At 46.1% G+C, this 27,407-nt stretch overlaps 1 protein-coding gene across 2 annotated transcripts in view; it reads right to left on the reverse strand.

Moving 5' to 3' along the window:
* The window catches only part of h6pd (hexose-6-phosphate dehydrogenase (glucose 1-dehydrogenase)), an 84,123-nt gene extending 57,008 nt beyond the window's left edge, over positions 1–27,115 (reverse strand). Inside the window, exons 1-2 of one of the 2 annotated variants that reach the window (XM_072586140.1) lie at positions 27,050–27,115; positions 5,249–5,909 (exon numbers count right to left, since the gene is read on the reverse strand). In XM_072586140.1, coding sequence (XP_072442241.1) covers positions 5,249–5,881 — 633 coding nt within the window. In that variant the 5' untranslated portion in view covers positions 5,882–5,909; positions 27,050–27,115. Of the gene's footprint in view, positions 1–5,248; positions 5,910–20,935; positions 21,059–27,049 lie in introns of those variants that run through there. The other variant, XM_072586141.1, reaches the window with a different exon arrangement.
* Positions 27,116–27,407: the final 292 nt, after the last annotated feature.

A 27,407-nucleotide genomic window follows, 5' to 3' on the forward strand; every position in this document is an offset into this window, starting at 1 on the left:
TCCTGCTCATAAATGGGACAAGAATGAGATGGCATAGAGTTAAAGCAATGTACAAAAAAAGCAAGAGAGATGTGAGAAAAACCTTTTCACACAGCAAGTAGTTGGAGTCAGGAATGCACTGATTGGAGATGCGGTGAAGGCTGGTTCAACTGAGGCATTCAAAAGGACATTGGATGGTTACTTGGGTAGAAATAGTGTGCAAGGTATGGGGCAAAACAGAAGATTGGTACTAAGTAATGATGCTCATTTGAAAGGCACTTTGAGCTGAATGGCCTCCTCTGCACCATAACAATCTTGTGATTCTGTGAAGTGGTTTCCATGGCTACCAGAGAAGCTGGAATGTTCCTGACAACGTCCCTGACCCCATCATAGTCATCCCTAGAAACATTCTGTCCCACTGGCAGGACAGACCCTGCAGAGGGGGTGGCACAGTGGGATACAGTCAGGAGTTAGTTGTCCTGGGAGTCCTCAACATACCGAGGAATGTCATATTAGCCAATGAACGACTCAGTCTCAATGAATTAGCAGCGCATTCAACATTGGACTATTGATCCAGAATCTCAGCTGAAATGTTCTGGGGACCTGGGTTCAAATCCTGACATGGCAGATGGTGGAATTTGAATTCAATAAAATATATTTGGAATTAAGAATCATCGGATGACAATGAGCCATTGTCGATTTTTGGAAAAACCCATCTCGTTCATTAACGTCCTTCAGGGAAGAAAATCTGCCATCCTCACCTGATCTACATGTGACCCCAGACCCACAGCAATATGGTTGACTCTCAATTGCCCTCTGAAATGGCCTAGCAAACCACTCAGCTGTTATCAGTCAACACAAAGTCTCAACAAAGAAATGACGGATCACCTGACATTGACCAAGGCACCGGAATAGACAACAGCAGAAATAGCCCTGTTGACCCAGCAAAATCCACCTCACTGACTAGTGAGGGGCTCATACCAAACCTGGGAGAGCCATCTCACAGACTAATCAAGAACAGTTTGACATAGTCATTTACCGAATCATACCTTACAGACAACGTCCCTGACCCCACCATAGTCATCCCTGGAAACATTCTGTACCACTGGCAGGACAGACCCTGCAGAGGGGGTGGCACAGTGGAATACAGTCAGGAGTTAGTTGTCCTGGGAGTCCTCAACATTGACTCCAGACCCCACAAAGCCTTATGGCTTCAGGTTAAACATGGGCAAGGAAACCTCTTGCTCATTACCATTTACCGCCCTCCCTCAGCTGGTCAATCAGTGTGATTCAACTTGGAGGAAGCACTGTGGATGACAAGGGCTCAAAATATACTCTGGGCAGGGGATTTCAATGTCCACACCAAGAGTAGCTCAGCAGCAGTATTGGTCGAGTCCTAAAGGAGATAGCTGCTAGACCAGGTCTGTGGCAGGTGGGGAGGGAGCCAACAAGAAGGAAAAATATATTTGACCTCATCCTTGCCAATCTCCCATCAGCATGTGCATCTGGTCATGACAGTATCGCTAAGAGTGGCCAAGTGGCCATTGCACAGTCCTTCTGCAGACGAAGTCCCGCCTTCACATTGAAAATAATCTCCATCTTGTTGTGTGATACTATCACCCGCTAAATGGAACAGATTTTGAATGGATCTAGCAACTCAAGACTGGGCATCCATGAGGCACTGTGGGCCTTGAGCTCTGGCACAATCTGTAACCTCATGGCCTGGCATAAGCCCCACTCAACAATTACCAACAAGCCAGGAGATCAACCCTGGTTCAGTGGAGAGTGCACAAGGGCATGCCAGGAAGAGCACGGGGGTCAACCTGTGAAGTTATCAAACAGGACTACTTGTGTGCCAAACAAGCATAAGCAGGAAGTGAGAGACAGAGCTAAGCAATCCTGCAACCAATGGGCCAGATCCAAGTACTGCAGTACTGCCATATGCAGCTGTGAATGGTGCTGGACAAGTAAACAACCCCCTGGAGGATGACATTCCACAAATATCCCCATCCTCAATGATGGAAGAGCCCAGCACATCAGTGTAAAAAGGTAAGGATGAAGCATTCGCAACAATCTTCAGTGAGAAGTGCCAAATGGATGATCCAGTGGTCCCCAGAATTCCAGTCTTCAGCCAATGCAATTCATTTCACATGATATCAAGAAACATTTGAAGGCACTAGATATTCAAAGGCTATGGGCCCTGACAATATTCCAGCAATAATACTGAAGACCTGTGTTCCAGAATTTTCTGCACACCTAGCCAAGCAGTTCCAAGATAGGTATAACACTGGCATCTACCCGACAAAGTGGGGAATTGCCTGGGTATGTCCTGTACCAGGTCAAATTCACCCCAGCCAATTACTGCCCAATCAGTCTATTCTCTATCACCAGTAAAATGATGGAAGGGGTCACCAACAGTGCTATCAAGCAGCACCTGCTCAGCAATAACCTGCTCAGTGATGCCCAGTTTGGGTTCTGCCAGGGCCACTCAGCTCCTGACCTCATTATAGCCTTGGTTCAAACATGGATGAAAGAGCTGAATTCCAGAGGGACAGCCCTTGACATCATGGCTGCATTTGACAGAGTGTGGCATTAAGGAACCCCAGTAAAACTGGAATCAATGGGTATCAGGGGGCAAACTCTCTGCTGTTAGGAGTTATACCTGGCACATAGGAAGATGGTCATGGTTGTTGGAGGTCAGTCACCTCAGCTCCAGGATATTTCTGCAGGAGTTCCTCAGGGTAGTGTTCTAGACCCAACCGTCTTCAGCTGCTTCATCAATGACCTTCCCTCCATCATAAGATCAGAAGAAATGGGGATGTTCACCAATAATTGCCTAATTTGTGACTTCTCAGATACTGAAGCAGTCTATGCTCAAGCAAGATCTGGCTTGGGCCAGGCTTAGGCTGATAAGTGGGGCAAATAACATTCGCACCACACAAATGCCAGGTAATGATGATCTCCAATAAGAACCAATACAACCACTGCCCCTTGGCATTCAATGGTGTTACTATTAATGAATCCCCCACTATCAACATCTTGCGGGTTACCAGCAACCTGAAACACACTGGACTCACCACATAAACAGTGACCACGAGAGCAGGTCAGAGGCTAGGAATACTGTAGCGAATAACTCACCTCCTGACTCCCCGAAGCTGTCCACCATGTCCAAGGTGCAAGCCAGGAGTGTGACAGAATACTCCCTACTTGCCTGGATAGGTACAGCTCCAACAACACTCACGAAGTTTGACACCATCCAGGACAAAGCAACCCGTTTCATTGGCACCACATCCACTCCCTCCACCACCAACGCTCAGTAGCAGCAGTGTGTACTATCTACAAGATGCACTGCAGAAATTCACCAAAAATCCTGAGACAGCTCCTTCCAAACCCACGACCACTTCCATCTAGAAGGACAAGGCAGCAGATAAATGGGAACACCACCCCCTCCAAATCACTCTCCATCCTAACTTGGAAATAAATCATTGCCCCTTCATTGTTGCTGGGTCAAAATCCTGGGATTCCCTCTCTAAGGGCATTGTGAGTCAACCTACAACATGTGGTCTACAGCAGTTAACAAAGACAGTTCACCTCCACCTTCTCAAGGGGTACGAGGGATGGGTAATAAAGGCTGGCACAAATGCGCACATCCCACGGGTGAATAAAAAAGACATGTTATACCTGCACATTACAACAAGAACACTGGATGGAAGTGACCGAGGGGAATTGGACACAGCCCCTTTACTGTAACCTGAGTACAGTTTGGTAGGCAAGATACTATAAGGCTACCAACCATTGGGTAGCAAGAAATAACAAACTACTCTACAGAGTCCATCATTTCTAAGCCTGGTAAGTACAGTGAGGTCTCTTTACAATGTGTCTACAGCTCCTCAGTAAAGCTACTGTCAGCAACAGGAACCTTGGCTCATTTTTTTCCCTGTCACTCAATCCCAAGGAGGTCAATAATGGCATTGCCATCACTGTCCTCGCTGCTGTGAGAGACTTGCTCATTAAAGAACTTCCTAATGTGTGGAGGTCCGTACCATATAATAACGTGAAGCTTCTGGGGATTTAAATTTCACTCATCTTGGCAATAATTAAGGAACAGTATTTGTAGGCATACCTCAGGAAGAGTGGTTACTTACCAATAACTCAGAAAATAGGAGCTCAAATCCCACCGTGGCAGGCTGAGAATTCAAACTCAGTTTAAACATCTGGAAGTAAAAATCTGACACTGGTGAGAGTGGTCGTGAAGTTGTTGAATTGTATTTAGGAAGACTAAAGCCTTTTAGAGTGAGTTAGACTTAACCAGTTTGGTTATACATAACTCCAGAGTAGTTAACACACGAGGGCTGTGTGACCTAACAAGTCGCTGAGTCATTGGAAACTAATCTGGGATGGGAAACACACACCTTCAAAGAATGATTGACAATGATAAATGAGGATGTCGCTGAATTATGCCACCTCACACAACTGGGAGACTATGAAGAACTGTGGGGTGCTACTGGCAAGGCCTGAATTTATTGACCATGAGAAAATGATGATGAGCTATCCTGTTGGACCTGTGCAGTCCTTGCAGTTCACACTTTCAATGGGTTCCCATTCAGAGTCTCTTATCTTACTCTGAATCGAGGAGTCACACATAGGGAAGGATGGTCAATTTCCTCCCTAAAAGACGTTAGTGAACCATTCTGCTTTTCACAATGACCCAAAAGGTGCATGGTCCCTGTTACACATACCAACTTGTTATTTTTCACTTATTTAGGATTTTGCTGTAATAGGGTTTGAACTTGCACCTCTGTGTTATTTCTCCAGGTCCCTGATCTGCTAGCCCAGTCACATAACAGCTGTTGTACAGTGGTGTTCCATAAATCACTCAAAGGAAAAATGTATAAGTCACAGAGTCATAGAGATGTACAGCACGGAAACAGATCCTTCGATCCATGCAGACCAGATATTCCAACCTAATCTAGTTCCATTTGCCAGCACTTGGCCCATATCCCTCTCAACCCTTCCTATTCATATACCCATCCAGATGCCTGTTAAATGTTGTAATTGTACCAGCCTCCACCACTTCCTCTGGCAGCTCATTCCATACACACACCACCCTCCATGTGGAAAAGTTGCCCCTTAGGTCCCTTTTATATCTTTCCCCTCTCACCCTAAACCCACGCCCTCTAGTTCTGGACTCCCCCACCCCAAGGAGAGAGGCTCCACGAGGTGTTTAGGATTTGCTAGGCCATTGTTTGAGAACAGGAGCTGCACTCACCTGTTTCCCGAGGTAATGATCAATCCTGTACATCTCCTCCTCTCGTAGGACCTTCCGCAGCTCCTCGGCTAACTGCTGAGCAGAATGGAGGTCATGTCCAAAGGGCTTTTCCAGAACAACACGCAGCCAGGACCCCTCCTGAGGCCTGCAGGTGGCGTTGATCTTGGTGGCGATGTCAGCGTAGGCGAAAGCAGGAACGGAAAGGTAGAAGAGTCGGCCCTCCTCCCGAAGCCCTTCTTGGTCCAGCACCTCCTTGATCTTCTTGTTCAGAGCGGAATAGTCTTGGTGCGTGTCCAACCGGTGGTACTGGGTCAGCTTCAGAAACTGGTCCTTGAGCAGCGCACACTTCACCGATGGGACATTCGGCAAACAGGACAGACCTTTCAGAATCTCGTACATCACCGGGGAGGCCTCCGAGGAGCTGAGCCGAGTGCCTCCATAGAAACTGAGGCTGTGGGTTCCACCGACCTGCTTGCTGTACGACTGAAACAAACCCTGCCACAGGTACTTTTTAGCCAAGTCCCCCGTGGCCCCAACTAAGACAACAGAAATGTGGGACTTGGATTCTGCACTAAGCACATGCAGCAATCCACAGAGAAGCAGTCCATAGACAACTCGTGTAGAAATCATCATTACATCCGGCTAAATATACTCCAGGAACCTTCGAGAAACAGAGACAAAAAGTAAATGGTGTCTGATTCTAGTTTACATTTTAAAAATTGCTATTTTTTGTTTTTGTTAAACCTGACAGCAATACTCAACAACCTTAAATGATGTCATTTCTCCAGTAAATAAAATATTGGAGCTACTGGAAATCTGGAAAAGAAACAGAAGTGCTGGAGGTATTCAGCAGATCTTACTCAGTCAGTGTATACCCTCTGGACACTCAATTTGCTCCGATCATTGCTACCTCCTTTGCCTTACGATCATTGCTCAGTCGCTCGATTTCTCCCACTCCCTGCCCTGTCCCTAAGCTTCCCTTTCATTGTTCATTCCCCCATCACCAAAAGTGTCACACCTTTTGCAATTCAACCTTCCTTCAATTTGGAAGAAGAGTTCTACTCAACCAGAAACATTAAGGCAGCATGGTGGCTCAGTGGTTAGCACTGCTGTCTCACAGCACCAAGGACATGGGTTCAATTCTCAGCCTCAGGCGACTGTCGGCGTGGAGTTTGCACATTCTCCCTGAGTCTGTGTATGTTTCCTCTCACAGGCTGAAGATGTGTAGGTTAGGTGAATTCACCATGTTAAATTGCCCATAGTGTTCAGGGATGTGTAGATTAGGCACATTAGTCAGCGGTAAAATATAGTAGGGGAATGGATCTGGGTGGGTTATCCTTTGCAGTGTCAGTGTGGACTTGTTGGGCCGAATGGCCTGTATCCACACTGTAGGGATTCTATGATTCTTAACTCTGTATGCGTGTGTATATCTCACTCTACAAATGCTGACAGATCTACAGAGTGTTTCTAGCCCTTTCTGTATTTTTCTGAAGTGTACAATCGACAGATTCTTGACCGATTCAGGAACAGGATGTGGGTGTTTTCGGCTGGGCCTGCATTTATTACCAAGAAGGGAGTTAAGAATCAACCACATTGTCACAAGGAGGTAAGACCAGGTAAGGATGGCAGTTTCCTTCCCTCAAGGACATTAGTGAACCAGATGGGGTTTTCCTGACAATCAGCAATGGATTCACAGTCATCATCAGACTCTTCACTCCAGACCTTTTAAAAATTGAATTGAAATTCCTCCATCTGCCATGGTGGGATTTGAACTCAGGTCCCCAGAATATTATCTGGGTCTCTGGATTAACAATCCAGCGATAATACCACTAGGCCATTGACTCCCCCAGTGGAGACCAGGAAAGTGGATGTGAGGAATGTTGGATCCTATTGTACGACAGAACAAGCTCAAGGGGGCCAGATGATCTATTCTTATTTCTTATTGTCTAACGTCTAAATCTAATCATTCGCTTTCGAAATGCAGTTGTTGTTATAATGTGCAAATGTGGCAGCTAATGTGAGCAGGAAATGTGATGGGTGACCAGCAAATCTTGTTTTTGTGGGATTGATTCAAGAACGAATGTTAGCCAGGACACTGGGGAGCATCGGATCTGTTCAGCAAACGGTTACAAGTGCCTCACTTGACAGTCAGGGCAGGGGCAGCCACTGGAGACAAACAAAGGCTGGAAGCTTTGATAACTGCCCTGCTTCCCCAGACATCCTGTAACTTTCTGAGCAAAGAGCTGGCAGGTTGCTTTCATTCACTAAAGTATGTACACTTGTGCCAATCAAAACGATGCACTGGTAATCACTGTATCAGTGCTGAGTGCTCTTGGACAAGACGCTAAAGAGACACCTCTCATCAGGAGAGATGCCCAGTGTCAATGCACCCAAGATATTTGTACATCACAGGGTGGACAATCAAAATGAATGCAACAAACTCATCAAACAGCATTTAAAATACCCAAACCAAAGATTAGGCTTCAGTGAGAAGCTTAAACCTTCACAGAAAATCTTTAATTGAAGGAATTAAAAGACGTCAAAAAGTCACATTGATAGATACATTTATCCTCATCATTGCTTCAAAGGGTAAACCATCTCACTCAGACATTGGAAAATCCTCCAGCTGAAAAAAATTAAGAGATGGCTGGTAGGATTTGTGGGAATTCTGCAGGCAAATGAGTGTGGGGATGTCCTGTCACTGATCAAACAGTTACCAGAGGCAAAATATGTCATGCCACTCAGGCATTTAGCAGACTATCAACAGATCAAGGACCATGGGAGGAAGGGGGGAGGGGACAGACATTCGGCCAATCAGCAGGGCCAATGCAGAGAGGTGATGACCGCCACACCAAGCCTCAGGTTGAGGAGGGAGGCAGGTCAATGATAGTGGTGTGTTCAGAGAGGGTGAGGGGTCATTAACTACAAATGCTGAGGAGCTGGTACTGAGCGGGTACCCCCTTACCAATGCCACTCTGCCTTTGAATAAACATCACTCCCACTGCCTTCCATCTCTCTCGGAGTGTGGTTGCAGTGACCCCCATACAGTGAAATCCTAGCGACACCAGTCTTACACTCTGTGTCAAGGTGAGTTAAATGGACATTACCGTATTCTCAATTGACAGCAATACAGGTTCTGCCAGGTAGCATCCATACCTCTGAGCCAGGAGGCCTGGGTCCAAATCCCACTTGTTCCTACTTGTTCCCACATTGTTAAATTGGTGGATTAAGAAATCTCCCCCAGAGAATCAAGAACAATCAGAGTCAAGTTAGGAAGGAGGCAGGGTTCCCACTCGTTGTCCAATTAAATGCACCAAGCCTCCTCAGTGAGGGCACAAGCACCCTGTGTGTTTGTGTGCATACATGTGTGACTGTGTATGTGTGTGCGTATGTCTTTGTGACTGTGTCTGTACTTGTGTGTCTCTGCGTACATGTGTGTGTCTGTCTGTCTGCGTATGCATGTATCGCTATGTGTGTCTGTGCGTGCATGTATGTGTGTGTGTCTCTGTGTGTGTCTGTGCGTTCATGTATGTGTGTGTGTCTCTGTGTGTGTCTGTGCGTTCATGTATGTGTGTGTGTCTCTGTGTGTGTCTGTGCGTTCATGTGTCTATGTGTGCATCTCTACTGATGTGTGTGTCTGTACATCTATATCAATGTGTGTGTCTGTGTCTCTGTGTGTCTATGTCTCTATATATGTGTGTGTGTGTCTGTCTGTCTAATTGTGTGTGTCTATGACTCTATGTCTGTGTGTGTATGTCTGTCTAACTGTGTGTGTCTATGTCTCTATATATATGTTGTGTCTGTCTGTCTGTCTAACTGTGTGTGTCTATCTGCCTAATTGTGTGTGTCTGTCTCTATGTCTGTGTGTGTATCTGTCTGTTTTTTTGTGTGTCTATGTGTCTATGTGTGTGTCTATGTCTCTATGTCTGTGTGTGTATCTGTCTGTCTATGTCTCTATGTGTGTGTGTGTCTGTCTGTCTGTCTAAGTGTGTGTGTCTATGTCTCTATGTCTGTGTGTGTATCTGTCTGTCTGTCTATGTCTCTATGTGTGTGTGTCTGTCTGTCTGTCTAACTGTGTGCGTCTATGTCTGTGTGTCTGTTTGTCTAACTGTGTGTGTCTATGTCTCTATGTCTGTGTGTGTGTGTGTGTGTGTGTGTGTGTCTCTATGTATATGTGTCTGTCTGTCTGTCTGTGTGTGTCTATGTCTCTCTCTCTATATATATATATGTACGTGTCTGTCTGTCTGTCTAACTGTGTGTGTGTGTGTCTATGTCTGTGTGTATATCTGTCTGTCTGTCTGTGTCTATGTCTCTATATGTGTGTATGTGTCTGTCTGTCTAACTGTGTGTGTCTATGTCTCTATGTCTGTCTGTCTAACTGTGTGTCTATCTGTCTGTCTAACTGTGTATGTCTATGTCTCTGTGTGTGCCTGTCTGTCTAACTGTGTATGTCTATGTCTCTATGTCTGTCTGTCTGTGTATCTGTTTGTCTAACTATGTGTGTCTATGTGTGGGACCTCTCAATGTGACCCTTTACAATGAGAAAACTGACCAGAGCACCTCCTAGAGGAAGTTTTCAATGATGCACCCTGCCCAGAAAGCAAATCTCAAGATTAGATTACTTACAGTGTGGAAACAGGCCCTTCGGCCCAACAAGTCCACACCGCCCCGCCGAAGCGCAACCCACCCAAACCCCGACATCTACCCCTTACCTAACACTAGGGGCAACTTAGCATGGCCAATTCACCTGACCTGCACATCTTTGGAATGTGGGAGGAAACCGGATTAAACCCACGCAGACACGGGGAGAACGTGCGAACTCCACACAGACAGTCGCCTGAGGCAGGAATTGAACCCGGGTCTCTGGCGCTGTGAGGCAGCAGTGCTAACCACTGTGCCACCGTGCCATCTCCCCACCTCTACTCTCACCTTGTAAATCAAACAACATGGCTTGCTTCTACTATCTTTGTGCTCATCTCTCTCCCTCTCTCTCTCCATCCTACACAAGTCTTTCTTTCTTTTTGGTTTCACTACCATGACCCCATTTTTCATTTTGGTGGGAGAGATGTTGTGAAGTGTGGAGTAGTGAAAGAGTTCAGCGATGACAACAAGCTCCCCTTTAGGGTGGGAAATTCAATTTTAAAAAACCTAGCCCCCACGGATCCCTTCCACGCTGACCCCTCCTCCAACGTTACATGCTTTCCATCTCCAAAACCTGTTTTAAATTGTGGGCCCCAGTCCCACCACTAACTGCTGTCCGTTAGTTCCTACTGTTACTTGTTTCTTTCCCTTTTTGAATCAGACACTGAAATTTTGTAATCTTCCCTTACTCAACTATCAATAATTTCATGTTTAATCCTTCATCCACTTCCATATCCCACAACCGAAGATAAGGGGTGAGGGGGCAGAGACCCCACTATCTTGTTCCCTTACATTTTCTTCCAAAGTGGTCTTCGTTTTTGAAGAAATCAATTTAGAATGAGGAACGAGCCCTCTTATTTCCTCACACCTCTCTTGTGTCTGTCCACCTATTCCTCATGTGGTATTGGGTGGGATAGTTGGTTTCTGCTATTCATTACCCATCAGCTTACTTCCAGGTTTAACACATTGTGCTAAACCGTAATCTTGCTCCAACTCCCCACCTTCTAAAATTACCTGTCACCATGCACCAAACACTAAGGTTTCATCAGTTGATTAACTGTAAAAATATCACTTCACCAGAATAATATTCATTAGTGAATGTAATAAATGTATTTAATTTCAAAATTCCAATTGCATAACCAGAACTATAAACTCATTCAATATAATGTTTAATTGGATGGCTAATACCCATTCCTCAATAAACACACATGGAAATAAGGTCGCGGATTATCAAACAGCAAGAACGAACAACCTCACCAATTCTTACACTAGGGAGAAGTGAATAGACAAAATAGAGAGGTTTCTTCCCTCATTCCAACCTTATTTATTCTTCAAAAATTGACATTCTGGAAGGAAATGTAAGTGAGTCTCTGGCTTCTCATCACACATCATTGAGAGTGGTGCTCTGGTCAATATTTATTCCTTAAATCGACATCAGAAAAACAGATAATGTCATTATCATACATAAAAACAGAAATTGCTCAGCAGATCTGGCAGCATCTGCAGAGTGAGAAACAGAGTTAATATTCCCTGGCTGTTCTCTGTTTGGCTTGTCCTATAATAGTAGTGTTGTCCCAGTCGAATTCATGTTGCTTGTCCTCTGTGTATGTGGCTACTAAGGATAGCTGGTCGTGTCGTTTCGTGGCGAGTTGGTGTTCATGGATGCAGATTGTTAGCTGTCTTCCTGTTTGTCCTATGTAGTGTTTTGTGCAGTCCTTGCATGGGATTTTGTACACTACATTGGTTTTGCTCGTGCTGGGTATCGGGTCCTTCATCCTGGTGAGTTGTTGTCTGAGAGTGGCTGTTGGTTTGTGTGCTGTTACGAGTCCTACTGGTCGCAGTAGTCTGGCTGTCAGTTCAGAAATGTTCAGACAATGGAATGAGGACATGCCACAACCCAAAGAACTAGCCACACTACCATACAGCAAAAACATTTCTGAACTGACAGCCAGACTACTGAGCAAAACCAATGTAGTGTACAAAATCCCATGCAAGGACTGCACAAAACACTACATAGGACAAACAGGAAGACAGCTAACGATCCGCATCCGTGAACACCAACTAGCCACGAAACGACACGACCTTAGTATCCTTAGTAGCCACACACTCAGATGACAAGCAACATGAACTCAACTGGGACAACACTACTATTATAGGACAAGCCAAACAGAGAAGAGCCAGGGAATTCCTAGAATCTGTGGATGAGTGCCATGCCTCTATCAATAAGCACATCGACCTGGACCCAATTTACTGACCACTGCAGCAGACAGCTAGAATGGACAACTGGAAGCGGCAGGTACAAATCACTATAAATGCCAGAGGAAAGATCACAGAAGCGCTTCACAAGAGGCTCCCAAGCACTGAGGATGTCACCTAGACAGGGGACGAAACGTCTACAACACAAATTCCCAGCTCGGTGAACAGAACCACAACAATGAGCACCCGAGCTACAAATCTTCTCCCAAACTTTAAGTTCTTTGTTTTACTTCATCATCACATTGTTGTTTGTGAGAGCGTGCTGTTTGCAAATTAGCTGCTGCATTTCTTACAACAGTGGCTACAGTTCAAAAGTGGACTGAGATGGTTTGAAGCTGTGAATGGTGCTACACAAAGGCAAGTCTTTCTTCCTCTTTCTTATCAAATCCTGGACAGTTCAGAGGTTCTATGCTCCTGTATCCTTTGGACAGATCCTAACTTATTCTGTTGGAATTTGGAGTGTTTGATGATTTGGAACAACAGGATTTTCCTAATAATGGCTCTAGCATTGGTAAGGGGGTTCCCGCTCAATACCACCTCCTCAGCATTTGTCGTTAATGACCCCTCACCCTCTCTGAACACACCACTATCACTCCCCATTGACCTGCCTCCCTCCTCAACCTGAGGCTTGGTGTGGCGGTCATCACCTCTCTGCATTGGCCCTGCTGATTGGCCGAATGTCTGTCCCCTCCCCCCTTCCTCCCATGGTCCTTGATCTGTTGATAGTCTGCTAAATGCCTGAGTGGCATGACATATTTTGCCTCTGGTGACTGTTTGATCAGTGACAGTACATCCCCATAAATCCTCCCAGCCATCTTTTAATTTTTTCCGGCTGGAGGATTTTCCAATGTCTGAGTGAGATGGTTTACCTTTTGAAGCAATGATGAGGATAAATGTATCTATCAATGTGATTTTTTTGATGTCTTTTAGTTCCTTCATTCAAAGTTTTTCCATGAAGGTTTCAGCTTCTCACTGAAGCCTAATCTTTGGTTTGGGTATTTTAAATGCTGGTTGATGAGTTTGTTGCATTCATTTTGATTGTCCACCCTGCGATGTACAAATATCTTGGGTGCATTGACACTGGGCATCTCTCCTGATGAGAGGTGTCTCTTTAGCGTCTTTAGATTAGATTACTTACAGTGTGGAAGCAGGCCCTTTGGACCAACAAGTCCACACCGCCCCGCCGAAGCACAACCCACTCAGACCCATTCTCCTACATTTACCCCTTCACCTACCACGATGGGCAATTTAGCATAGCCAATTCACCTGACCTGCGCATTTTTGGACTGTGGGAGGAAACCGGAGCACCCGGAGGAAACCCACGCAGATACAGGGAGAATGTGCAAACTCCACACAGAGAGTAGCCTGAGGCAGGAATTGAACCCAGGTCTCTGGCGCCGTGAGGCAGCAGTGCTAACCACCGTGCCGTCCAAGAGCACTCAGCACTGATACAGTGATTACCAGTGCATCGTTTTGATTGGCACAAGTGTACACACTTTAATGAATGAAAGCAACCTGCCAGCTCTTTGCTCAGAAACTTACAGGATGTCTGAGGAAGCAGGGCAGTTATCAAAGCTTCCAGCCTTTGTTTGTCTCCAGTGGCTGCCCCTGCCCTGACTGTCAAGTGAGGCACTTGTAACCGTTTGCTGAACAGAATCCGATGCTCCCCAGTGTCCTGGCTAACATTCGTTCTTGAATCAATCCCACAAAAACAAGATTTGCTGGTCACCCATCACATTTCCTGCTCGCATTAGCTGCCACATTTGCACATTATAACAACAACTGCATTTTGAAAGCGAATGATTAGATTTAGACGTTAGACAATAAGAAATAAGAATAGATCATCTGGCCCCCTTGAGCTTGTTCTGTCGTACAATAGGATCCAACATTCCTCACATCCACTTTCCTGGTCTCCACTGGGGGAGTCAATGGCCTAGTGGTATTATTGTTGCAGGATTGTTAATCCAGAGACCCAGATAATATTCTGGGGACCTGAGTTCAAATCCCACCATGGCAGATGGAGGAATTTCAATTCAATTTTTAAAAGGTCTGGAGTGAAGAGTCTGATGATGACTGTGAATCCATTGCTGATTGTCAGGAAAACCCCATCTGGTTCACTAATGTCCTTGAGGGAAGGAAACTGCCATCCTTACCTGGTCTTACCTCCTTGTGACAATGTGGTTGATTCTTAACTCCCTTCTTGGTAATAAATGCTGGCCCAGCCGGAAACACCCACATCCTGTTCCTGAATCGGTCAAGAATCTGTCGATTGTACACTTCAGAACAACCGAGATGAAGGAAAAATACATCATGTGAAACACAGAATGGGCCAGAAATACTCTGTAGATCTTTCAGCATTTGTAGAGAGAGACATATGCACCCACACAGAGTTAAGAATCATAGAAGCCCTACAGTGTGGATAAAGGCCATTCGGCCCAACAGTCCACACTGACCCTCTGAAGGAAAACCCACCCAGACTCATTCCCCTACTACTCTCCATGACTCGTGCACCTAATCTACACATCCCTGAACACTAAGGGCAATTTAACATGGCCAATTCACCTGACCTGCACATCTTTTGTGACTGTGGGAAGCAACCGGAGCACCCAGAGGAAACCCATGCAGACTCGGGGACAACGTGCAAATTACACACAGACAGTCACCCAAGGCTGGGATCGACAGTTATGAGGAAAACTTAGACAGGCTAGGATTTTTTTCACTGGAACATAGGAGTTTGACAGGTGACCTTACTGAAGTTTACAAAGTAATGAGGGCTATAGTTGAGGTGAATGGCAGGTGTCTTTTCCTTAGGATGGGGGATTTCAGAACTAGGGTCCCTATTTTTAAGGTGAGAGGAGAAAGATTTCTACAAGACATGAGAGGCAACTTTTTTTTTTAAACACAGAATGGCTCGTGTGTGGAATGAACTTCCAGAGGAGATGGTGGATGTGGGTACAGTTACAACATTTAAAAGACATGTGGTTATGTACGTAAGTAAGGAATGTTTGGAGGGATATTGGCCAAGTGCAAGCAGGTGGGACTAGTTTAGTTTGGGATTATGGTCGGCATAGACTGGTTGGATCAAAGGGTCTGTTTCTGTGCTGTATGACTCTATGTCTATTAAATCTTGGACATTCCTGCTCAACACATCCCACAATATCACAACTCAATCCAAGTTTGCTCTGCACCTTCACCACAGAACAGGCTGCTGCAAGTTCTAGGTCTAATGCAGTGAGACCATCTCCCACGTGTGAATTGAAAATACAGTCGGTTCTCCTGTAACCTGTTAGTGCAATCTCGCATTAGAAGAAAATTGCACAATAGCCACACCATTTAAATTAATGGGGCCGGAATCGCGTCATAGTCAACACAGGTAAGGAAGGTTCGTGTTTTACATATAAGGGTCTAAATTCTTCAATCGCATCAAAGCCAATTCACGTTGAGGAAACACATTATAGCAGAACCAACTGCACATCAAAACACTCAATGGGTTTTCAAGAACAGATTTATGGAAATGCCAGCAAAGCTGCTGAAATATAAATGCAATGAGCCGGTTCTGTTCATCAAATCACACAATGCAGATTCTGTCCCTGAAGGGGTTCAGCACAGGAAAATCCTTCTCAACATCAAGAATACGGTCTTTCTCATTCTGTTTTTCCACCTTTTTCAGCATTACTCACACCACACTAATGTTTTTAAATCATTCTAACTCATTTTGTCCACTTTTAATAGGCGAGTGTATTAATGTAATGGGACTAAGGCAGATAGATGGAGTTAATGTGCAGAGCAGTCAAACCGATCTGTAATTGGATGGCAATGCAAGTTTGATGGGCAGAATGGCTTCCTTTCCTATGTTCTATGATGAGAACGTGAGCACAAATTCAAGTGGAAATTCAGATGCCAAAGGGAGCCTTGCTCTGAGATCTCCCCCAATGTAGGTGACCAGAAAGTTGGTAAGTAAGCTTGCATCTTTGAGATGACTGAAAGTGACTTCTAAGAATACTATGGTCGTAAGAGGTGTATTTTGACCTGTTTTAGATGAAGGGAGGTTTTAAGACGGAGGTTCAGAGCTGTCTATTGAAATCCCATAAAGTAAACACCTTGTCTGTCCTCGGGTTCTTTTTAAAATTTGGAACAATAGAAGCAGCCTGAATGGGTGGGGTCAGGCTCCAACAGATTTTTAGATTTAGTTTTCTGTAGCAGCTACTGGGGTCTTGATGCTGGATGTTTATCCTTCTCTGTCATAGCTAAAAGCTTGGGGTTCTCTTCCTGCTACTAGAATTCCATGTGAGACAATCTATTTGCTGCATTTGCCTTCGTCCAGGGGGTGTTAATGGGTGTTACTATATTGGGAAAATTGCTGTTTAGTAGCTCAACAATCTATTATTTAGTTAAATTTTCTGAGAGAGCTAAGTTTTTCCAATTATTTCTTTTGTTGTATTTTAACAATAGTGTATGAATAAAGTGTAGTAGTTTGACCAGTCGAATTGCATCTGGGACACAATGCCTTACATTCACCTTATTAAGAAAAAGTTAGGGTCTAGGCTACCTTATTAATAGATTTTGAGGGGGTTTGGTCTGGTCCATAACAGACTGCATTGAAATGTAGCACATTCACTATTGTACAATAAAAGTCAAAACAGGCTAGGTACAAGAGCAATGACCAATCAATCTCTGTTGCCTTAACTCTTTCATTCCAGAGATTGGACTGAAGGTTGCTGCAGACTCGGGAGCAGACCCCAGTGGAGTCTCTGAACAATGATTTCTCTTTGCGCACCAGATGGGACTAACGAACGGGAATCATTTTTCTGGATGTTATCTCGTCCCAGTTGGAAAGCAGTGAGAAAGCAGCACCATGGAAGGTCAGAAGAAAGAAGGTTTTCATAGAAAAGTTGAAAGCCAAGCAGATTTAGGGAATTCATATTTCCCTGCGACCATCCCATTTCTCCATGTCTGTCATCTCTTCCAACCACAGACCCACCCACACTCCACACTCCGAGCCTTGGTACTTGTATACAATTATCTGGACTCTTGCACATGCACCATTTTCTTTCACCCCACTAAGGAAGACGGTCTTCAGATAACTAAACCCTAAACTCAGGGGTTCCCTCTCCAAGTCTCGCTCCTTCTCTGATTCGTCTGACAGACCTTTGGTCTGACCATGGGTCAGTTCTCCGAATACCGCCTTCTTTGGCTCTGTGTCAACTTTACTGTAATATATTAACGGACTTGTGAAAGGCATTTAGACATCTTTATACATGCTAAATTAAAACAACTTGTTGCAGAATTATAGCGAGGCTGTATGCTGAAAAACGACAAATTGGATTTTTCATCCTTAACAGGTGCTTGTGTATGAAAGTTATTTCCAAAACATCCTCCAGTATTTTACAAGCATCTCGCTTGCACGAGGCCCCAGATCCAAGTTAGCCACCTGATGTTTCCAATTCAAATATTAGTGGGTGGCACGGTGGCTCAGTAGTTAGCACTGCTGTCTCACAGCACCAGGGGGAGGGTTTGATTCCAGCCTTGGGTGACTGTCTGTGTGGAGTTTGCACATTCTCCCTGTGTCTGCATGGGCTTCCTCTCATAGTCTAAGCACATGCTGGTTAGGTGGACTGGCCATTCTAAGCTCCCACAGTTCCCAGGCATGAGGGGGTTTAGCCATGGGAAATATAGGGTTATAGAGATGGGATGGGTCTACGTAGAATGTCTTTTTGAGGGTTTGTGTGGACTCAATGGGTCAAATGGCCTGCTTCCACAGCGAATGCATTCTGTTGAAAAGCCACTCATTTTAAACAGCCCAGAACATAGAAACTGTTCCGATGCAGGAGGATACAGTCTGGCATCATTTAAACAGACAGCCTTTCTTCATACTCTTAGCTGGGCAAGTGTCTTTTGGAGTAAATGGATATTTCTAATTTGGATATGTCTCTCACGTCGAAGGAAGAGCAGGACCTGCCGCCAAAATTCATCTCTATAATGCAGAGTTCTGAAGTCTGATAAACCTGCACAGATGGTGCATCAATAAACAGAAGCATTCAGCGAGGGCTACCAGTTGCTGCAGCCAAGAAGTGATATTGAGGAGGAATGAGGGTGCTACAGCCGATTGCACTGGGACAATGGGAAGGACGCAAGGGATTGGCACAGGGAATGGAAGGGAAGAGACCAGAAGAAAGTTAAAGAAAAGGTGAGAGGGAAATTGGTGGGGGGGTTTAGTCAAAGAAAGAGAGAAGGAATGTTTCTGGGATTGTGGGAGGGAGTAGGAACGGTAGTGAAAGAGGCAAGATAAATGACAAGAAAGGGAGGGAGGAAGAAGGAAGAGGTTGAGAGAAAGATATTCAGAATGAAAGTGAGCAAGGGACAGAGAGAGGAGTAGGAATACAGAGATACCCAAATACACTGGAAGAGCAAGAGAGAGACAGACATAATGGGAAGGAGAGAGAGAGAGAGAGAAAGAACAAGAGAGGAGACACAAGAAGTGGAGTGCACTCAAAAGACAAAGTAAGTGGAACAAGAGACAGAAAGCTGCATTAAAGGGCAGAAAAGAAATATCGTGAAATAAAAGAATAAACAAAAAATATCCTGGACATTAATTCAATATTTTAATCCAAATTTCAAACAAAAACATTTAACAAAGTGAAACATTTGGGCTTTTAAGAATATCATTGAGTAAACTAGGCTATAATATCTGTCACAATTTCATTTTCTTGATTTGTGGAGTCTGTCACTCTGGCTCCAGAGTAAAATTTGCACTCAATTGACTAAATAAAATTAAATTGCACACTTACTTTCTCGCTTCAAAGTAAGTAATAAGCTGGTCTGTCAGCAGCAGGGGGGTTTAACTACACAACCTGCAATTCTTCTCCTGTATGTTCTCTGCTTTTCTGTAGCACCAAATCATCCCTCTGTTCAAACCAACCTCAGACTTTATCCCCATCTGTGAACCAACACCTCTGGTCAAAGTTCAAATAACCCAGCCCAATTAAAAAAGAACTGCAATTGAAGCAAATGTTAACATCTGAGACAAGAAGTAACACCCAGATCCTCTGAATTAAAAAAAAGATACAGTAGACATTGGACCTTGGACCTCAGTCATAGTCATAGAGCCATACAGCATGGAAACAGACCCTCAGTCCAAACAGACCATGCCGACCATAATCCCAAACTAAATTAGTCCCACCTGAATGCTCCTGGTCCATATCCCTCCAAACCTTTCCTGTTCATGTACTTATCGAAGTTTCTTTTAAACATTGTAACTGTGCCTGCATCCCCCACTTCCTCAGGAAGTTCATTCCACACACTAATCACCTTCTGTGCAAAAAAGTTGCCTCTTGTGTCTTTTTTTAGACCTCCCTCCTCTTAAAAATATGTCCCCTAATCTTGAAATCTTCCACTGTTAAGTTCTTTTTCCCCTGAGGTTCTTACACACTTGATGCAACTACAACACGCCAACTTCTGTGAATAAGCGAAATTTTATTAAGCGCAGTACGATACAAGCTTTGGAGAAACCCTGGACACTCTTCACCATGCTTGTGAGGCGTGTCCAGGGAAGCTCTCTGAACAAAGGAAACAGTCCTTCCTTTATACAAAATCTTTACATGACAGTCTGTAATGCCTACAAGACAACCCCCAGTCACTCCCCCATAATCACATACCACTCAAGACACAGTGCAACGACCACCTCCCCTCCACAAACAATGTAATGCAAACCATTCCTTAATGGCCAGATCTGGTGTGAATTGTATTTTTTGTAACTACAGGGAGTAGTCGGAATTCCAACTAGAATGTTCTTATTGATTTCTGAATAGGGGATGATGATACAAATGGATCTGAATGGCAAGGGAATGGCCAAGTAAATGGCTCTGAATAATAGGAGATGATAATGTAATTTTCTTACAATTTATCTGTAAGTCAGAGGCATCCCACCCTAGCCTCAGGACATCCAATTTCCTGCAGGTCAGCAGAGCAAATTAATTCTTTAATATCACACCACCCAAGGGAAAAGATATCTGCTATTAGCCCTACCTATGCCCCTCGTGATTTTTAAATCTCTCTCCTCAGTAAGCTTATTTTTTTCCCCTTCAGCTGCTACATCTCCAGTTCCAGTTAAAAATCCTTCTCCATGGATGTATTGATACACAACCTGGTTCTTACCACAGCCTACAAATCATTCAGAATACACCACCAATGCACCAATACCCCATCCTCACATATTGATCCTTTGAGAATCACCTTGAGCTCTTTCTGGACCTCCCACACCTCCCCATTTGTCACCTCCCCAACCTTCAGTTCTCACACGAGGAACCAGCTTCCAATCTTGTCCGTGGCCACCACCCCATCTCTCCCTTAATCCCAGCCTTCAGTGGCACATATACCAGTCCCTTCCCGCTCAGATCTACTTCAGCATATCCAGGTCCAACATATGGTCAATGCAGTTACAAACACAGAGGTGGGAACAGTGCATCATGGTATTACCTAATGCTCAGTAAACTCATGAGAAATGGTTATCTGATCCAGGGATGACACTTCAGTGCCCAGGGTGCGAGGAGACTGTCTGTAATCAAGGTCATTGAGGTCAACGCTGGTCTCCTCATCATTCTTGTCAAAAAACATCGAGCTCAGCACAAACAACAAACTGAAGTAAAAGCCTTGTGACCTGTACAACTCAGCAGTGAGCTCTGCACTGATGAGTCATTGAAGTATTTTGTCTGTGGGGCGGTTGGTCTGAAACACTTAAAGCCAAAACATCAACATTTTCTTCCACATTGACACAGTCTGCATTAGACTTACCAGGCATCTGAGAATCCACTGAACTAGAGCAGCAGTACAGCCCAAGTAAGAAGATTGTCATTGTCTGATGAGTCTAACATATTGTTTAAGATGTGTTTCGAGGGAATTCATTCCCTTTTCGAGTGGTCGGTTAGCTGAATTGGCTGGAGAGCTGGCTTGCAGTGCAGAGTGAAACCAACAGCATGGGTTTAATTCCAGCACCAGCTGAGGTTACCATGAAGGGCTCACTTTCTCAAACTCTCCTCTCGCCTGAGCTGTGGTAACCCACCAGCAGACCCTTCCTGACTTCCTCAGCGATCTCACCCAAAGCTCTTATTCAATTAGAAGATATTTAATTGTAAGAGGCATCACAGTCATCTTGCCCTCACCAAAAGGATATATTTCACTGTACCATACAAACAGGAGCTGAATGCCCCCTTCCATAACTGCACATGACAGTCTATTGAGGTCAACTTTGGGGCTTCTTTGAAAGTTCAAGTCAAAAAGGGATAAGACAATTCTTCGAGGCCACAACTCGTGTTGCACCAATATAACTCTCGGCTGTGGAGGAAAAAGGTGGAGGCTCTGATACGGCAGATAGTGTTGGGGTTTGTTGGAGGCCGTCCACTCCAGGCTGACAGCATCCTTTCATCTATGCACTTTTCTTCATCTTCTTTCTCCTTTCATACTTTCTTCATCTTCGAGGCTGGAGCAAGGTCAGCAGTACAGTGGTTGTAGCGTCGGCGTTGTAAAATGGGACTCCTAGCGAGGCCCAGGGCCTGGGCTCTCGGCGGCATCAGGCCCGGGGCCTGGGCTCTCGGCGGCATCAGGCCCGGGGCCTGGGCTCTCGGCGGCATCAGGCCCGGGGCCTGGGCTCTCGGCGGCATCAGGCCCGGGGCCTGGGCTCTCGGCGGCATCAGGCCCGGGGCCTGGGCTCTCGGCGGCATCAGGCCCGGGGCCTGGGCTCTCGGCGGCATCAGGCCCGGGGCCTGGGCTCTCGGCGGCATCAGGCCCGGGGCCTGGGCTCTCGGCGGCATCAGGCCCGGGGCCTGGGCTCTCGGCGGCATAAGGCCTGGGGCCTGGGTTCTCAATGGCATTTGGCCCAGGCCCTGGGCTCTCAGCAGCATTTGGTCCGGACCCTGGACTCTCAGCGGCATTTGGCTCAGGGCCTGGGTTCTTGGCTGCATTAGGTCCAGGCCCTTGACTCTCGGTGGGATTAGGTCCAGGTCGTTGACTCTCGGCAGCACTTGGCCCAGGCCCTGGACTCTCGGCGGCACTTGGCCCGGGCCCTGGACTCTTGGCGGCATTTGGCCCGGACCCTGGGCTCTCGGCGGCACTTGGCCTAGGCCCTGGACTCTCGGTGGCATTTGGCCCAGGCCCTGGTCTCTCAGCGGCATTTGGCCCGGGCCCTGGGCTCTCAACGGTACTTGACCTGGGCCCTGGACTCTCGGCGGCACTTGGCCCAGGCCCTGGTCTCTCAGCGGCATTTGGCCCGGACCCTGGGCTCTTGGCGGCACTTGGCCAAGGCCCTGGACTCTCGGCGGTATTTGGCCCAGGCCCTGGTCTCTCAACGGCATTTGGCCCGGGCCCTGGGCTCTTAAAGGTACTTGACCTGGGCCCTGGACTCTCAGCGGCATTTGGCCCGGGCCCTGGACTCTCGGTGAAGTGTGGCCCGGGCCCTGGACTCTCTGCGGCATTTGGCCCGGGCCCTGGTTTCTCAGCGGCATTTGGCCCGGGCCCTGGGCTCTCAACGGTACTTGACCTGGGCCCTGGACTCTCGGCGGCATTTGGCCCGGGCCCTGGGCTTTCGGCGGCACTTGGCCCCGGCCCTGGGCTCTTGGCGGCACTTGGCCCGGGCCCTGGGCTCTCGGCGGCACTTGGCCCGGGCCCTGGGCTCTCGGCGGCACTTGGCCCGGGCCCTGGGCTCTCGGCGGCATTTGGCCTGGGCCCTGGACTCTCAGTGAAGTTTGGCCCAGGCCCTGGACTCTCGGCGGCACTTGGCCCAGGTCCTGGACTCTTGGCAGTGTTTGGCTCAGGCCCTGAATACTCGGCAGTATTTGGCCTGGGCCCTGGATTCTCGGCCGCATTTGACCCTGGCTCTGGACTCTCAAGGGTATTGGGCCTGGGGTCCGGACTCTCAGCGGTGTTTGACCCGGGCCCTGGGCTTTCAGCAGCATTGGGCCTGGGCTCTGGGCTCTAGGCAGCATTAGGCCCGGGGCCTGGGCTCTTGGTGACATTGGGCCTGGGGTATGGACTCTCAGTGGTGTTTGGCCCAGGGCCTGAGCTCTAGGCGGCACTGGGCCTGGGTTCTGGGCTCTGGACAGCATTAGGCCCAGGGCCTGGGCTCTCGGTGGCAGTGGGCCTGGGGCCTGGACTCTCGGCGGCATTAGGACTGGGGCCTGGACTCTCGGCGGTTTTGGGCCCGGGGCCCGGACTCTCGGCTGCATTGGGCCCGGAACCAGGTCATTCGGCGACATTAAGCCCGGGGCCTGGACTCTCGGCGGCGGCAGTGCCCAGACTAGAGACATGTGGACAGAGCGTGGGGTTTACTGAAGCATCGGCATCATTGTTGCTGTTCCAGGAGTGAGAACACCTCCCAGAGACCTTGCAGAAGCCCTGGAGCTGCGCTTGAGACCCCAACTTGAACAGTAGATGACGTCCTATTTCGGTAATTTCTCCTTTTTCTTTTTGCAGCTCAAAATGGCGCTGGACTGTGGCGACAAAACATTTCTCACTGTATCTTCAAGATATATGTGGCATTAAATAAATCATTCATTCATTCAAAAAAATACTAGCCAATGACAAGATACAAGCAGTTTAGCACAGAAAGATCGACAAGAAGCAGCAAACCTGGGGAAATATTAAAGCAGAGGAAATAATAAACTTGGCAGTCTCTGAAATCCATTTATACATCACAACTTCCTCATCCCCCAAATGTGCCAATCAAATCAATCACCATATGTGAACAGAAGATAGAGTCAAATCTGCAATAGCCATGTTTGTAAATTTAAGTTTGTATGAGCAATTGCATAAACAGGAACACAAAGTATGAAAATGATCTGTAGGTAACTTGCAACCTTTCTTCAGTGAACCTTGCAAGAAGCTTCTCAGAGTCTGAACAGTTGTGAAATAATGAGGTGATCACAGGCACAATTGAAGAGATGTGCTTCAAGGAGGCTCTTAAAAATAGGAAAGGTTTAGACTATAAGAACTAGGAACAGGACTGGACTGTTGAGCCAGCTCAGCCATTCAAAAGGATTCTGGCTGATGCAATATTCCTCATATTCACTTTCCTGCGATTTCCCCATCTGATCTAGCATCTATGTCAGCCTTAAATACATCGATAGCTCTCTGTGGCAAGGAATTCCAAAGACTCACAATACTCTGAGAAAAAATTCCTCCTTATTTCAGTCTTAAATTTGCACCTGTTTATTGTGAGAATTAGCCCATTAATCCTGGACTCTCCATGAGGGGAAATATCCTCGTGGCATTTCCCCAGTTAAACCCCTTAAGAACCTGATGTATTTCAATGAGATCAACTCTCATTCCTCTGAACTCCAGAGAGTAGAATCCTAATCTGTTTAGCCTTTGCTTATAAGACAACCATTCCATGAGTGCGATCATCTGAGTGAACCCTTTCTGAACTGCCTCCAATCATAGGACATCTTTCCTCAAAGAAGGGGACCAAACTACACACAGTATTCCAGATGTGGTCTCACCAGCACCTTGTACATTTGCAGTAGGACTTCCCTACTCTTATACTCTAAGCCCTTTGAGATAAGGGCCAACATCCCATTAACCTTTCTGATTAGCTGCTGCACCTGTGTGCTAGCTTTCTGTGTTTTGTGTACAAGTACCCCTCCCAAGTCACTTTGTACTGCAGCTTTCTGCAGCTTTTCTCCAGTTAATTAATATTCTGCTTTTTGTCCTTCTTTCCAAAATGAACAACTTCACTTTTTCCCACATTATAGTCAATTTGCCAACTTTTTGCTCACTTATTAATCAGTGTTTCTTTGTAAACTGCTTGTACCTCATTCACGATTTGTCTTTTCACCTATTTAGGTGTTGTCTGTAAATTTAGCTATAGTACATTTGCCTCCTCCCTCCAAATCATTGGTCGCATGACCAATGATTAATATATATATTAATAATTAATATATATATATATATTAATATATATTGTCATTAGTTGCAGTCCCAGCACTAATCCCTGTGAAATGGCACTGGTTACTGGTTGCCAACCCGAAATTTTCCAAATGTTCTGCTATTATTCCCTCAATAATTGACTCCAACATTTTTTCCAGCAATAGATGTTAGATGAACTGGCCTCCGTCCCTTTTTGAATAAGGTGTCACATTGGCAGTTTTTCAACCCTCTGCCAATTGCCTAGAATCCAAGAACCTTTTGGTAAATTACAGCCAATTCATCCACTACCATTGCAGCCACATCTTTTAGGACCCTCAGACATAAGCCATCAGGACCACGGGACTTACCTACCTTCAACCCCATGAGTTTTCTAATGCTATTTCTCTAGTGATGGCCATGGTAATAATTCCTCCCCTGCATCCTTTAGTATTAATGGGATGTTCTAAGTATCTTCCAGCACACTGATGCAAAATATCCATTTCCCATAACAGGAGTGGCACAGTGGTCAGCACTGCTGCCTCCCAGCACCAGGGACCTGGGTTTGATTCCAGCCTTGGGCAACTGTCTGTGTGGAGTTTGCACATTCTCCCTGCACCTGCGTGGGTTTCCTCCGGGTACTTCTGTTTCTTCCTACAGTCCAAAGATGTGCAGGTTAGGTGAATTGGCTATGCTAAACTACCCAGGGATGTGTAGGTCAGGTGCATTAGTCAGGGCTAAATATAGGCTAGGGGAGTGGGTCTTGGTGGGTTACCCTTCGGAGGGTTGGTGTGGGCTTGTTGGTCCCAAAGGGCCTGTTTCCACTCTGTAGGGATTCTATGATTAAAAATTGCTTATAATGAAGTTAGAGGGAGATGGGAGCACCAAGGATTTTGGTGCAGGTACAGGTCTGATATTTACCACCTTCACCTCATGCCCGGGTCCTCATTGTTGGTCTAGGTGTGAGTGGAGCAACCAGGAGAGAGTTGGTAAGTGACAATGACACAGATAATAAGTTCAGTAAGGCTGACATGGGTTTAGTGAGTCAGGGATAGGCTAGTATAGGAAATTTTGTGCTGCAGTCGGTAATATCCCTGCCTCTGAGCCAGAAGCTCTGTGTTCACCGTCACATGGCCAACTTCCTGATCCAGCTATGGCAGGAGGTAAGAATGGGAGAATTCCTGTGGTGACCACATTGCAATATGCTGAAATTTATAAGATTGAACACTGGTTTTCAGCAGGAGCTGCACTCGGTGTGTGGTAAGGGGTGCCTCTCACTTTGAGTAGTGACCAAGGAGATTGGTAGGATCCTGGGATTAGTAACTCTGATAGCTAATAAAGCTTTTCTCTACAAACAGGGACACCACAGGAGCTCACTCTTTGAAACTGCATCAGGAAAAGCTCGTCAATTTCAACCCTGGCCACGTGTTTAAACCAGACTCATGGAGCCGCGGTTGCACCCCGTGCTGCATTCTCTTTGTGAAAAAAAAAGGTGAATCTGAAACTGAAACAGGCAATGCTGGAAGCTTGCGCAGTGTCCACAGGGAGAAAAGACACGTTGAACATGTCAGATATATCCTGTTCTGTTAACAGGGTCACACCTACAAGGTAAACATCTCTCCTGTCTGCGACCTGTCCTTGGAGACAGGTTCTATTGTAAGGGAGGGGGTGGGGAGTCACACATGTGCACCATGGATCTGAATCTCATCCCTATCCTTAAAACAAAACTACAATAGACTAGAATGTAGCCACAATCACAGGGTGACGAGCACGGCATTTACAGATTTAAGCCGAGGCAGCAAATCGCTACAGTGTCTCAATTGTTCACAATTTGTATCCAAACTCCTATTGGTTTCCATCAGCAAGAACTCGAAACGTTTTCTCATCTGACGCCGGGACCTCACTGCAATCTCTGAACATGTAACATGTAAACCTGAGCTTCCCGATCCCACAGAACCGACATCGCAAAACACAAAGGGAGGACTGGAATAAAAATTAAAATGTTGCACTAACCTGCTAAGTCCCGCACTTCCTTATTCTCGCCACAGAGCCAGGGATTGGTGCAACCACTAAACATCATCTGACAACTGCTTCCGGCCAGCAAGAGGAAATAGTTTCTCTCTGCCTTTGAGAAATTGTTCCATGGGTCGGAAGTTTCCTTTCATTATCCCACATGCTGAGTAGTGCAGCCTTTACACCATAGCTTCTGTGTTATGTAGCTTGGACAATTGCATTATCTAGTTGAAACAGAAAATACTGCAGATACTGATTAGATTAGATTCCCTACAGTGTGGAAACAGGCCCTTCGGCCCAACAAGTGCATACCAACCCTCCGAAGAGTAACCCACTCAGACTCATTCCTCTTACTCTA

This window comes from Chiloscyllium punctatum, chromosome 16 (assembly GCF_047496795.1).
Source record: "Chiloscyllium punctatum isolate Juve2018m chromosome 16, sChiPun1.3, whole genome shotgun sequence".
Lineage (NCBI taxonomy): Eukaryota > Metazoa > Chordata > Chondrichthyes > Orectolobiformes > Hemiscylliidae > Chiloscyllium > Chiloscyllium punctatum.